This window comes from Calonectris borealis, chromosome 26 (genome assembly GCF_964195595.1).
Source record: "Calonectris borealis chromosome 26, bCalBor7.hap1.2, whole genome shotgun sequence".
NCBI classification, from domain to species: Eukaryota; Metazoa; Chordata; class Aves; order Procellariiformes; family Procellariidae; genus Calonectris; species Calonectris borealis.
Genome location: NC_134337.1, coordinates 2,765,979 through 2,778,914, shown reverse-complemented (window position 1 = coordinate 2,778,914; position 12,936 = coordinate 2,765,979). Strand labels below are relative to the sequence as shown.

The window sequence follows — 12,936 nt, the reverse complement described above, 5'->3', positions numbered from 1 at the left end:
CTTTTTTTCACCCCTTTTTAAGCTTTTTAAGGCACAACCACCCATTTTGCACCCCAGGAGGGACCCCGGGGGTGCCACCACCCTCCGTGCCCCACTCAACCCTGGGGTGGATTTTTTTTCCACCCTCCCCTACAAGCGCGGAGGGACGGGGATACGGCTCCGCGTCCCCCCCCGGTGTGGGATGCCTGACGTGGGGGGCTGGGAACAGGTTTTTCCCCCCCACAAATTGGGGGGGGCTGAGGGGGGGCTGCTCAGGGCAGGGAATCACCTCTCTGCTCCCCGAGGATCGGTAATTGGGTGGGGAAGAGGCCACGGGACGGGAGAAGCAGAGGGACCCTCCTGGCCCAAACCCCGGGGCGGGGAGATGGGGTTTTGCTTTTTTCCTACATTTTCCATGTGCCTTCCAGGTTTGGGCTGCTTGAAGCAACCAGGGGGGGTCAGGGAGGAGAGTTTGTGGGGTGTAAATTTGGAAGGGACAGGTATTGGTGCTCCTCAGACCCTCCCCAGCAGCCAGGGATGCTCCCACCTCTGCTCCTCCGAGCTCTACCGAAGCATTAAGCTGCCATCCTAGCCCTGCCATCATTCAGCTCCAGAGTTAACGCCCTCTCCTGTACAGCCAGCTTCCACCCGGAGCTGCCTGCAGAGCAGGGGCTCGCTGCCCCCAGCACCCCCAAGCCCAGGCACCCTGCCCACCCATAAGAGCAGCCTCTGACCTTAAATACCCCCCTCCAAATCCAACCATAATGATTGTGGCCTGAATCCGGCGGGATATATATAGGTCCCACTTCCCCGGGAAGGGGATGTGGACCTGGGAAACCCCCGGCTGCTGCTGGGGAGAGGAAGGGCTGGGCTGAGTCAGCTCCCCTCGAGGAATCCTGTTTGTCAGCAAACGCGGCGGTGGGCTCAGCACCGACACCCGCAAAAGGCTCCCGGGCCTCATCCTGCCCTTCCTGTCCTCCTTGGACGAGCAATGGGGGGCGGGGGGCTTAACCCTGCACCCCCCAACACCAAACCCGCCATGAGCACGGTGGTAGAGGCTCAGGATGGTGTCGAAGCCCCCTCGTATCCCCCCCGGAGATGCTGGATCCACGCAAGGGGAGCGGGATGCGGGGTTCCTGGAAGGCGAGGGGAGCCCGGGGGGGGGTAGCGGGGGGGGGGGGGGGAAGGAAATGCCTCTTCGAGCGCTGCCTCTCCCAGTGAAGTGCTCGCAGGAAGCTTTCCGAGAGCAACCTCAAGTCTGTTTGTGTTAAACAGCTGCTTCCCGACCCTCCGCAGGGATTTCGGGGGGGGCCCCACCACCGGGAAGGGGACCCCACGCCCGGAGCCCCTCACCCCGGGGATGCCGGAGGGATGCGGGTGGGCTGGGGGGGCAGGAAGGCCGGATCCATCCCGTTGCCCTTGTGCCGGTGACCATGAACTCCCGCCTCCATCAACAGGAAAGGGGGTCAGGGTGGCACGGCCGGCCGGGACCCCGACCCCGACCCCCCGGCCGCATCCAGACCCCCGCCCCGCGGCCCTCAGCAGGGGCTCCGGCAGCTTTCCTCTGCCCCCAGCAGCTCCCGGGGACCTCCCCCCCCCCCTCATTCCAGGACCCCAAAGCAGCCCCGGGTCCTGGATCCAGCCCGGGAGCATCCTGGAGCCAGGATGGCGGGGGGGGGGACCCCATCCCCACCCCCTTCCCGCATGTCCCAGGGCGCTCCGGCAGGACCCCCGTGTCTCCCCCCAGTATACGGATCCCCTCGTCCCCCTTCTGCCACCCCTCCACCAGGGACCCCAGGGCTGGGACAGAGTGCCCACCCCCCCACCCCCAGTATATGGATCCCCTCATCCCCCCTCTGCCACCCTCCCACCAGGGACCCCAGGGCTGGGACAGGGTGGTCAGAGGGTGCCCACCCCCAGTATACGGATCCCCTCATCCCCCCTCTGTCACCCTCCCACCAGGGACCCCAGGGCTGGGACAGGGTGGTCAGAGGGTGCCCACCCCCCCCACCCCCAGTATAGGGATCCCCTCATCCCCCCTCTGTCACCCTCCCACCAGGGACCCCAGGGCTGGGACAGGGTGGTCAGAGGGTGCCCCCCCGCCACGCTTACACAGTGCTACACGTCTCTGTTTATTAATAATATTAAATATACAAGCTGTTTTCCATTATTTTCTTTAAATAGACTTCTTTAAATGACTTTGTATAAAATATTTCAACATTTCATTGTATCAAAAAAACCCAAAAAACCAAAAAAAAACAGAGGCAGAATAAATCCGACACAGTTTAAAGGCAAGTTTTCTCCCCCAGGAGCGGGGCCGGCGCGGTGTCGGCATCTCCTCCACGGTGCAAATTGGTGCTTACACCAGCAGCGCGTTTGGCCCCAGTCTCCCTGCTGCAGTCAGGGCTTTCCTCCTGATTTACACCAGTCCCTTGCCCTGCAACCCCCTCCTTTTGGCAGTCATAAATACGCATCTTAAAAAAAAAAAAAAAAAAAAAATTAATAGTAATGCTTTCTTTAAAAACAGTTTCGTCCGTCCGCGTTTTTTTCCGTCGTATAAAAATAATACTTCAAAACCCAAGAGCAGCGCGGGCCACGCTTCACATTCGGGGCCGGAGGGATGCTGCGGTGGGGCAGGATGCGACCCGAGCCCGGGGTTTGGGCTGGCTGCAGGGGTGGTGCAGCCCAAAGCCGGCTCTTCCCAAAGCCGGGGAGGGGGCTGAACCAAAAAGCCCCCGGGTACCCGGCCGGGGCATCTCCATCTCTTCCACCCACGTCGATCCGGGTCCTTCCCCGGCCCCGTTTCCCTTCTCTAAAGCGCAGTCACAAAAAAAAAAAAAAAAAAAAAATCAAATATCCAGGCGAGGCCAGCTCGCAGCGATAACCCTGCGAGGGGGCAGGACGGGGGGCCCCCCCCCGCCCCCGAAAAATCCTTCGGTGGGATAAAGACTTTCATCCGCTCTATTAAAATAAAACCCTAATGGCACGACGGCGAGCCGAGGCCAGCTCGGGCACGCAGGACCGGAGCCAGATCTCTGACGGCAGGAGGATGGGGACCGGGAGGGTGCCAAGCGTCACCCCCCAACCCCCCCCAAAACCTGGCCCCGCGGGGGGAGGCGGGCACCGACGGGCTTTAAATATTCACAGTGTGAGGGTTGAAGTTGTAAGTCGGGGTCGTGGAGCCCGGGGTGGGGGGGGTGGTGGGAGTCCCGGCGACGGATTCCGCACCCACTGCGGCATCTGGGATGCTCCGGCTGACGCCTCGGGATGCTCCGGCTGACGCCTGGGGAATGGCAGGGTGAAGGTGGGGGGCGATGGGTGCTGCTCCAAACCCCGCTGTGCTGGGGTGGGAGAAGAGCCAGGGGATTCGGGGAGCTGGTCCCCTCCATCTTCAGCCAGCGCTGGCCATGTCCCGCTGGGATCCATCATCCCCCATCCAGCGCCAACCTCTCCGTCGTCCTGCTCAGCACCACGCTGGCACATCAGCCGCCGTCCCGGCAAAGCCCCTCGGTGACGGTCCGACGCCATCCAGCCCCTCGCTTCCCGGGGGTCCCACTCGGGGCGCATCCCCCCATCCTTTCATTCCTTCCTGGGAGGTTTGGTTTGTTTTTTTGTTTTTGTTTTGTGGTTTTTTTTTTTTTTTTTGCAGTCTCTGGCCGCCGGCGCGGGGCGAGGGAAGAAGGAGCGGCAGCATCATGGCGGGACCGCGGAGGGGCCGGCACCCCCCAACCCTCCTTCGCACGGCGAGGAGCATCCGAATCCATCCCCCGAGCAAGCTTCACATCCCGCCTCGGGCCCTGGGGAAAGGAGGAAGAAGATGAGTAGGAGCCGAAGCTCTGCCAGGGATTTGGGGGGAGGAGGGAGAAACACATCAAAACCACAGGAAAAAATACTATATATATTAAGAAAGTGTTTGGTAATGGATTAATGGGCTGCAAAACCGCATGCTGGCAGCGCTGGAGCGCAGACCTGCTCCTCTCCGTGTCTTCCCACCCCATCCAGCCCCTGCCAGCAGCCGAATTTCCCTGCCCGTGGCTGAGGTCGGTGCCGGTGGGGACGCTCGGGGGACTCGTCGTTGTCCCCGCTCTGCGGGGGCTTGGAGCGGAGCCCCGCGAGGTCCCATCCAGCCCCTGCTCACCTTAGAGGTCCTGAGTCTCCAGCTCTGGACATCCCCTCGCTCCCTGCAGCGCCCTGCGAGGGAAAGTCGGGGGGAGGGTTAGGGCAGGGTGGTCCCAGGTGGGGGTCCCCAAAGCCTCCCCCCCCCCCAAGCAGGATGGGATCGCACCCACCTCCTCTCCGGCTCCTCGGGGTCGCAGCCTCCCTCTTCCAGCGGCCGCTCCAGCACCTGCACGGAGGGAGGGGGAAGGGGGAGATGAGCCCTGGGGAAGGGGAGGGGGCTGCGGCAGGGGGGGTCTCACCTGGGGGGGGGGGGGGATCTCCCAAATACCATCCCCCCACCCCGCTCAGCACCACCACTTACCCCCCCCATCTCGAAATGATGGGGAAAGTGGGGCTCAACCCACACGGACCAAGAAGCAAGTGGGGAAACTGAGGCAGGAGAGGATGCTTGTGCCCGGGGAGGGAGGGGGGGGGGGCTTACCCTGGATTTATACTTGTAGAAGAGCAGCCCTCCCATGGCCAGTAAGACGGCCACCACGCTAGCCACTGCGATGTATATCAGGGGCTCCCGGCGGCCCTCCCCGACGGCCGGCTCCTTCCTGCGCTGCTCTGCGCTCAGAACAAAGCCAGAGTCAAAGCTGGGGCCGGCCCCGCCGTCCTGGGGCTCCCGCAGCCGGCTCAGCCCCCAGCCTCGTCCCCTCGCCCCGTCCCCGGGGCCACCCGACGCTCGGCCCCGCAGCTCCGGGGCCATCCTGGAGAAACGGAGCTGCGTGACGGGCTCGGATGCCTCGGTGGGCTGGATCCCAGCGCTGGGGGATGCTGCCGGCGTGGTGGTCCTGAGCCCGCCGGGATGGTCCAGGAGGATGGAGGCTCCCTGCTGCTGGGCTAGATCCTGCGGCGCGTGGCCGGCCACCGCTTCGGTGCCCCCCTCCACCAGTTCCCCGTCCCCACGTAGGATGGGGACGTCCATCGCTGCCAGGCTAAGGGTCCCGGCCGGATCCAGGAGGGCTTCGGCGCTGTCGGTCGGAGCCGTCTGCTGCATCGCGGGGGACGGCACCGACGCCGTGTCACCTACCCCGGCACCCAGGACCTCCTCGGTCCCCGAGCCGCCGTCCGTGCTACTGGGGGGCTGAGACGGGGCGTCTAAGTCAGCGAGGGTGGCATGGAGGAGGCTGTAAGGGACCCGGGTGCTAGCGGGTGCCACCTCCCTGCCGGCATGGGTGGCAGCGGAGAGGGAGGGCTGGGTGGCAGAAGGGAGGGCAGGGGACAGGCAATTGCAGTCAGGATCTGTCCCCACACCTGAAAGAAGCAGAGAGAAGAGACGGCCGTGGGGTCACCAGCCTCCGAGAGGGGCACAGCCAGCAGATCCGAGGGGGGGGGCAGCGTCCCCGTCCCTCCCCGCAGCCCCGGGCAAGAGGGTCAAGCAGCTCCACTCCCCGCCCCCCCCCAAAAAAAAAAAAAGGGGAGAGCGAAGGTGAGGCAGGGAGCAGGCAGGGACAGACGTGGCAGCACGAAGATGACAAGCAGCGGGCGGGATGAAGCAAAACCCGAATCACCGGGTGCCCTGAGCCGATGGCAGCGGGTTATCCACGACGTTTAACGTCCCCCACGGCCCAGGGACACAGCACGGCTCCAACAGACAGACGGCAGCGAGGCGTCTCCTCCGCGGGCATGCAAACACGCAACACGGGCGCTCGCGAAAAGCACGGACGGCAACACGGGTTCTTCCACCCCAGCGGGCAATGCTCTCCCTGGGGAAACTGAGGCACGGGGCAGTTGAAGTGACACGGCTGAGGTCATGCAGCACGTCGGTGGCAGAGGGGTCCCGGCGCCTCGATTTCTCCATGTTACGCCCAAGCCGGGTGCTGGGGCTTTGAGATGGAGCCGAGCCCAATGTCTCCAGCCGGCCCGATGGAGATGCCTCCTTATTGCCCCTCAGCATCGCTCTCCAGCCTTGTTTCCAGCAGGATTCGACCCAAATCCCACCTCCGAAGGGTGGCCAGCCCCTTCTCCCAACCCCAGCTCTCCCCGGACACAGACGCAGAGCTCGCCGACACATCGCCAAGGCCACCCCACGGGGACGGCCACCAGCCGAGCGACAGAGACGGAGACCAACGCAGACACGTGCCGTGCCCATGGCGCCTGCGTGTGCCCACGGACGGGGACACGCGGCTGTCAAGCTGCTCCATGCAGGTGAGCCCAAGCCTCCCCCCCTCTCCCCCAGCCCGGCACAGGTTTGCCGGGCAGAGCCAAAGCCTCGGCGTCTCACCTGGGGAGGATCCAGCCTTCCTGGGTCCCAGGCAGGTCCTGCGGTAGACCTGGCTGCAATCCTTCTCGAAGGTCTCCTGGTTCTGCAGCAGCTGGTTGATGTCCTGGAAGAATTGTTTCACCAGCACCAGCATCTCGTAGGGGGAGGTGGTGAACTCCTCAAAACACATTTGCGAGAGCTGGAGGAAAAGTCGGGCTCAGCATCGGCTCCACGACCGTGCCGGGCACCCGATGTCACCGCCATGGGGTACCACGCTGCACCCAGGGCAGGGTTTGACCCCCCCCCATGGCTCCTTATGTCCATGCACACCCCATCTCTGCTCCACTTCAAGGTCCTGCCCACGCACCCACCCCAGGATGCTCTGGACACCCCATTTCACCCAAGGATGAGGACTCAGCCCTGCAGATCTGGCACCCCGCGAGGCAGGGGACGCCGTACCTTTCTCTCCTCATCATCTTCCTCCCTGATGCAGGGGTCGACGTTCTCGTCGATGTGGCTGTACATCCTGCGCACCATCTGCATCTTCTTGGCGTTGGACGAGTTCTCCTTGAACTCCGTTCGCTCCAGGATCTTGCCCAGCAGAGGAAAAGCAGCTTTCACGTAGCAGACAGAGTCATCCTGCGAGCCCCCCAAAAAAGCAAGACTGGTCACTGGATGGGTAGAGACAGCACCACCCGTCCCACTCTGCCTGGGGGAAACTGAGGCACGGAGCCACAAAATGCCTTTCTACGGTCCCGCAGGCTGCCCAAGCTGGGACTCGACAGCCGCCTGGCCAGGCAGGATGGGTCCCTCCTGGGCTGCCTCCCACAAAGGGGGACAGCAGAGGGGAGATTGGGGACCCAGGGGACCCCCCTGTGCACCGGCCAGCCCTGGTCCCTGTCCCCTTCTGTCCCCCGGTGCCCAGCGAGGAGCCACTCACCAACTGCATCTTATTGATGAACTTGAAGGAGACCCTGCCCGGGTGCTGCATCTGGGTGTCAGCCTGGAAGGAGAGAGCAGGATGTCACCCCGCGGCCCCGGGGAGGGGGGGATAACACAGCGGGAAGGGGCAGCGGAGCCGACACGGGCACCCCGAGGGCCTGAAGGGGTGCCTGAGCCCCCCCCCCCGAATCCACAGGGGTTCTGCTTCCACCCCTGCTTCATCCCACACCATCCTCCTCCTCGCACAGACGCTTCCCTAAGGTCGAACCTCTGGCAGGGGTGAGCCCGGGATCCCCGTTCCCACCAGGACGGCGCGTTCCCTGTACCAGAGATGCCTTGCCTGCTCCCACCCCGCTTCTCTTCCTCCTCCTCTTCCTCCCAGCCCTTCTTGATTCTCCCAGGATCTCCCCCGCTAAAGCCGGGCTGCAAAAGAGCATCCTGCGGTGCAGGAGGTGGCCGTGACACCGAGGTCACGTATCCCCCGGCGTCACACGACGCCAGGGTCCCGCACACAGCGCTGCCGGCCCCTCCATACCACGATCCTTTTGGATGGGGGTGAAAAATTCACCCCAAACAAACCTCCTGCCTCCGGGCCGGCATCCCAGGCTGGGAGGGCGAGGGCTGCCAGAATTGCCGGCCCGGCCGGCAATTCTGGCAGCCCTCGCCCTCCCAGCCTGGGATGCCGGCCCGGAAACAATTGCTCCATTATCCCAGAGGGGCTGGAGCGAGGGCCGGCTCCTCCGCCAGCGGGAAGAGGAGAGGGCTGCAATCCCCCAGCAGGGAAACCACAACTTCCATTCAAACCCGCTCCAGCCCCTTTCTCCCCGCCCCCAACCACGCACCCATTTTTAATCCCTGGGGGTTGCAAAGCAAAGGTTCCCCAGGGATGTGGGGTGCTGGGGCTGCAGGGACAGCTCGGGCAGAGGAAGCCGAGCTTGCACAGGCGATATCTGCCAGCGCCTGGCACCGCAGCTCGGTGCTTAAAGAGGAAGAGGTAAAGCGAGCCCGGACACAGCGGTTACGCGCTGCGAATCGGAGAGCTCGGTGCAAAGCAAACGGGCGGTGAGGATTCGGAGGCGCCGCTATCTCGCCCGCGCACCCCGCTCGCTGCAACGGCGGAATTTAATCTGTGACAACCGTGCAAATCCCTGCGTGCCCCCAATTCCCGTTTCTCTCCCGAGCATCCGCGTGATTCCCCGCTCGGAGGTGAGCCAAGGGCCAGGGCGGGATACAGCCCCAGCAGCCGGGATGAGGCCAGGAGTTGCCTCCCTGTGGGGTGGGTGCGAGCACCCAGAGCTGCCCACGGGATGAAGGCACCCATCGCTCCAGCCTGGCTGGCTCCATCGCCCAGCTAGCCTGGCCGGCGGCCCCCCTCGCTGCCTGCCACCCACCCACAGCCCCATTGCCAGCCCAGCTTCCAGGCAAGCAGCTGGACTCAGGAATGCAGCCGGATTCCTCGGCTTAACCCCTGCGCAGCCGCCCGGAAAACTCCACGGCCCGACAGCACCGGTCCCCTCCGCCGCTTCCTCATCACCCCTGCACCCATCCAGCCCCACTCGTGCCCCCTTCCCCACCACGCTCCTGCCAGCTCCCGCTTCCCCTCTTCTTCCATTTCTCCCACCGGCACTTTTCCATGGCCACCCTTGCTAAAGGCACCACGGTGCCTCACCCCCGCGGTGCCCGCTTATCCCTCATGCCCATGGATGCTCAGCTCCTGGGTACCACCACTTTGCTGGTGGAGCTGAAAATAAGCCGATTTGCTGATTTTCAGCCCTAAATAAGAGATGATTTGTGCCTGTCCGGCCCCCAACGAGCCCCCGTCCCGCGGCACAGCCCGGGGAGGGCACTCACCAGCTCCTCCAGTTCGGCCAGGTGCTTCTCCGTGATGATCTGCTGGCAGTAGCTGTTCTGCTCCGTCTCATGGATGCTGCAGACCAGGAGGAGGAGGAGGGACGACAGCAGGGTGCAGCGGAGCAGGCACACCTGAGCATGGCAGAGCAAAGGCTTGGAGCAGGGCAAACCCCCCCCCCCCAAGCCCCCTGCCCTTCCCCACCATCCCCCCCGAGGGGCCACCTTTGCAGCGACCAGGGCTTGACCACGGTCCAGCGGGATAACCCCACCACGCTCCTCCAACCCCACGCCCATCCCCATTCTGCTATTTTTAGGAACGCCAGATCAGAGGGGAATTTCCCAGTGCCCGGCGTGAGAGCTGCGTGGCCAGGGCCCGGCTGGCACAAGCCTGGATATGGCTCTCGGCCACCTCCACATTCCCCATCCAGCCCTTATCCCCTCTCCCGCACCATTTCTCCGTCTCTCCTGCAAATCATCTCCTCCGCCCCAGCTCCAGGGAACCGTCTGACGCACTGACCCACCCATCCCCAAAAATCCTCTTCCCACCCTCCGGACCCCCCCAACCTCCAGTGCCTGCACCCGCCGGGCTCTTTCCATGCAGCGGCTCTGGCATCGCCCCAAATTCCCCTCCCAATCCCCCTGCAAAGAAGCGGGGGGGGGGGAACCCCGAACCGCGGCGGGACCCCGGTGGGCAACGGGGCTTGTCCCAAGGCCAAGACCTCCGAGGTGGGGATGGAGCAGACCCCTGGGGTGGGTGCGTGTGCCCACCCCCTCCCTCCCCACGGTGCACCGGCACCGAGAGGGTGTCTGGGTGCTGGGTGGGGGGAATTTCCCTTGGAGGTTGTCCAGAAATCCTCCCCTCTTGTGAAACTGCGAGATGCCGCCCGGGCCACCGCCGAGACACGGCCACGGCTGGCCGGAGCCTCACCCCGCCGGGGCCGGGCTGGAGCCGGGACCCGGGAGCGGGCTGGAGCCGGGACCGGGCTGGAGCCGGGAGCCGGGAGCGGGCTGGAGCCGGGAGCCTCTCCCGCTGCCGGGTCCGGGAACCAGGACGGGGCTGGAGCCGGGACCCGGGACGGGGTTTCACCCCGCGGGTCCGGGAGCCGGGACGGGGATGGAACCGAGAACCGGGAGGGGACTGGAGCCTCAGCCCGCGGGTCCGGGAACCGAGCCGGGGCTGGAGCATCACCCCGCCGGGACCCCCAAAGAGGGGATTTGCCACGTCCCCCTGCGTGACCGAGGCGGGGAGAACCGGGGCTGACGGAGGGGCGGGGGCTGCTCCCCCCGGAGACCCCGCGCAGGTGGCAGCGGGCGCCGAGCCGTGGGGGTCCCCGCGGGTGGGGGTAGCGGGAGGGGCCGCCGTACCTTGGCTCCGAGGCGGGGCATGGGGGCTGCCGTGGGGCCGGGGCTGCGGCGGGGCCGGGCAGTGCGGGCGAGGCGGCGGCGGGGCCGAGCGGGGCCGGGCTGAGCCTCCGCCGCCGCCGCGCTCCCCTTTATAGCGGCGCGGCAGCATGTGGTTTATGAGAAAGGGCTGGCGGCCGGCCAGCGCCCGCGGCTCCGATCGGCCCCGCTCGGAGCGGATCGGCCCCGCTCGGCTCGGCTCGGCTCGGCCCCCTCGGATCGGATAGGATCGGCTCGGCTCGGCTCGGCTCGGCCCCCTCGGATCGGATCGGGTCGGCTCGGCCCCGCTCGGCTCGGCTCGGCTCGGCCCCCTCGGCTCGGCTCGACTCGGCTCGGCCCCCTCGGATCGGATCGGCTCGGCTCGGCCCCCTCGGATCGGATCGGGTCGGCTCGGCCCCTTCGGATCGGATCGGGTCGGCTCGGCCCCGCTCGGCTCGGCTCGACTCCCTCGGATCGGATCGGGTCAGCTCGGCCCCCTCGGCTCGGATAGGCTCGGCTCGGCCCCCTCGGATCGGATCGGGTCGGATCGGCCACGCTCGGCTCGGCTCGGCTCGCCCCCTCGGCTCGGCTCGGCTCGGCTCGGGCCCCTAGGATCGGGTCGGATCGGCCACGCTCGGCTCGGGTCGGCTCGGCTCGGGCCCCTAGGATCGGGTCGGATCGGCCACGCTCGGCTCGGGTCGGCTCGGCTCGGCCCCCTCGGTTCGGCTCGGCTTGGCTCGGCTCGGGCCCCTCGGATCGGATCAGATGGGATCGGATCGGCCCCCTCAGTCGGATTGGGTCGGATCGGCCCTGCTCGGATACGATCGGCTCGGCTCGGCTCGTTCGGCTCGGGAGGCCGGCAAAGCTGAGCACTGTGTGCGCGACCCCCTGCACCATCACTTGCACACACACGTGCATGCACACCGCTGGGCACACACACTTGCATGTCCGTGCACACCCCTGGGCACGCGCACACGCACACACACATATATGCACATATGTGCACATGCCAGGGACGGACACCCTCCCCCATATGTGCATGCACACCCCTTGGAACACGTACATAGGCACGCACACGTGCATGCGCAGCACTGGGGCGTGCACACATGTATGTGCATGGTCACCCCTGGGCACTTGTACCCACGCGCACACCCCGCGCACACGCATGCACACACACACACACACGTCCTGGGGCTTGCACACATGCAATTGTGCATACTTACCCCTGGGCACATGCACACATGCACACACACATGTGCCACCATGCATGCACAGCCCCCCCACCTGCATGCACAGACGTGCAGGCACACCCATGCAGGCGCACCCATGCAGGCACACCCATGCAGGCGCACCCATGCACATGCGCGCACACACACCACCCGCGTACACGCTGCGTGTGTGCACACAAACACACACCCAATGTGCGCACGTGCATAAACCCCCACACGCACTCACACTTGCATGCACACTTGTGCAACCATGCAGCTGTGCATGCACACCCACACACGTACGTCCCACACACGCAGGGTTACAGGTTTAGATTTGCGCACACACCACAAATACAGGCAGACCCCTTCCACGCGCAGGTGTACACCCACGATCCCACACGCAGCACGCACAGACACGTTCGCACATGCCGACACACACCCCAGTGCATCGGCGATGCCGACGCGCAGCCCCGCTGCAACTTTGTGCCTTGCTCCTGGTCCACGCCAGAAGTTTTCCTGCAGAAAATCCTGAGTGGGTTTGACAACCTTCCTCCCCCAAACCCCGCCGTCTGCAGCCCACCGCAGCCCTCGAGACCTTTCTGCCATGCAGAGGGTTGCAGGCGATTCGGGACCGGGGTGCCCTCGCCGTGCCGGGGTGCAGGGTGCCGGGCTCGTGGGTGCACTGGGTGCTGGGAGCAGCGGCGGGGGGGAATTTGGGGTGTCGTGAGCAGGGCAGGAGTCGAGGCGTCGGGGACAAGAGGAGGGTGAGAGGCCGCAGGGTGCTCCTGCAGAGGCTGATCCAGGCTCCCACGCCTGCTTTTCCTGCTGCTGATGCCGGGCAGGCGGCAGGCACAGCGGTGTGTGAACAGATCCCTGTGCGTGGGCGTGCAGGGACGGATCCATTTGCATGGGTGTGCGTGGACAGATCCATGCGCATGCGGATCCACATGTGCATGGAGAGATCCAGGTGCGCAGCCAGATCCATTTGCATGGGCATGCATGAACAGATCTGTGTGCACACACGTGCATGGATGGATCCACATGTGCGTGGATGGGTTCACGTGCACAAGCAGATCCATTTGCATGGGTGTGCGTGGACAGATCCATGCGCATGTGGATCCACATGTGCATGGACAGATCCATGTGCGCAGCCAGATCCATTCGCATGGTTGGGCATGGACAGATCTGTGTGCGCACACGTGCATGGAT

At 65.1% G+C, this 12,936-nt stretch overlaps 1 protein-coding gene across 2 annotated transcripts; it reads right to left on the bottom strand.

Annotated features, from left to right (window-relative positions):
- Positions 1-1,156: 1,156 nt before the first annotated feature.
- Positions 1,157-10,599, bottom strand: CSF1 (colony stimulating factor 1). Of its 2 annotated transcripts, none has more exons than XM_075174031.1 (9): positions 10,505-10,599; positions 9,140-9,271; positions 7,287-7,349; positions 6,806-6,985; positions 6,368-6,545; positions 4,580-4,707; positions 4,269-4,324; positions 4,118-4,170; positions 1,157-3,776 (listed from the first exon to the last, which is right to left on the bottom strand). In XM_075174031.1, the coding sequence occupies exons 1-8, from the start codon at positions 10,523-10,525 to the stop codon at positions 4,119-4,121; spliced, it is 810 nt and encodes a 269-aa protein (XP_075030132.1). In that variant the 5' UTR covers positions 10,526-10,599; the 3' UTR covers positions 1,157-3,776; position 4,118. The 2 variants fall into 2 exon arrangements, with proteins under 2 accessions (XP_075030132.1, XP_075030131.1); XM_075174030.1 differs by having other exon boundaries at positions 4,580-5,397; positions 10,505-10,581.
- Between the last annotated feature and the right edge of the window lie 2,337 nt (positions 10,600-12,936).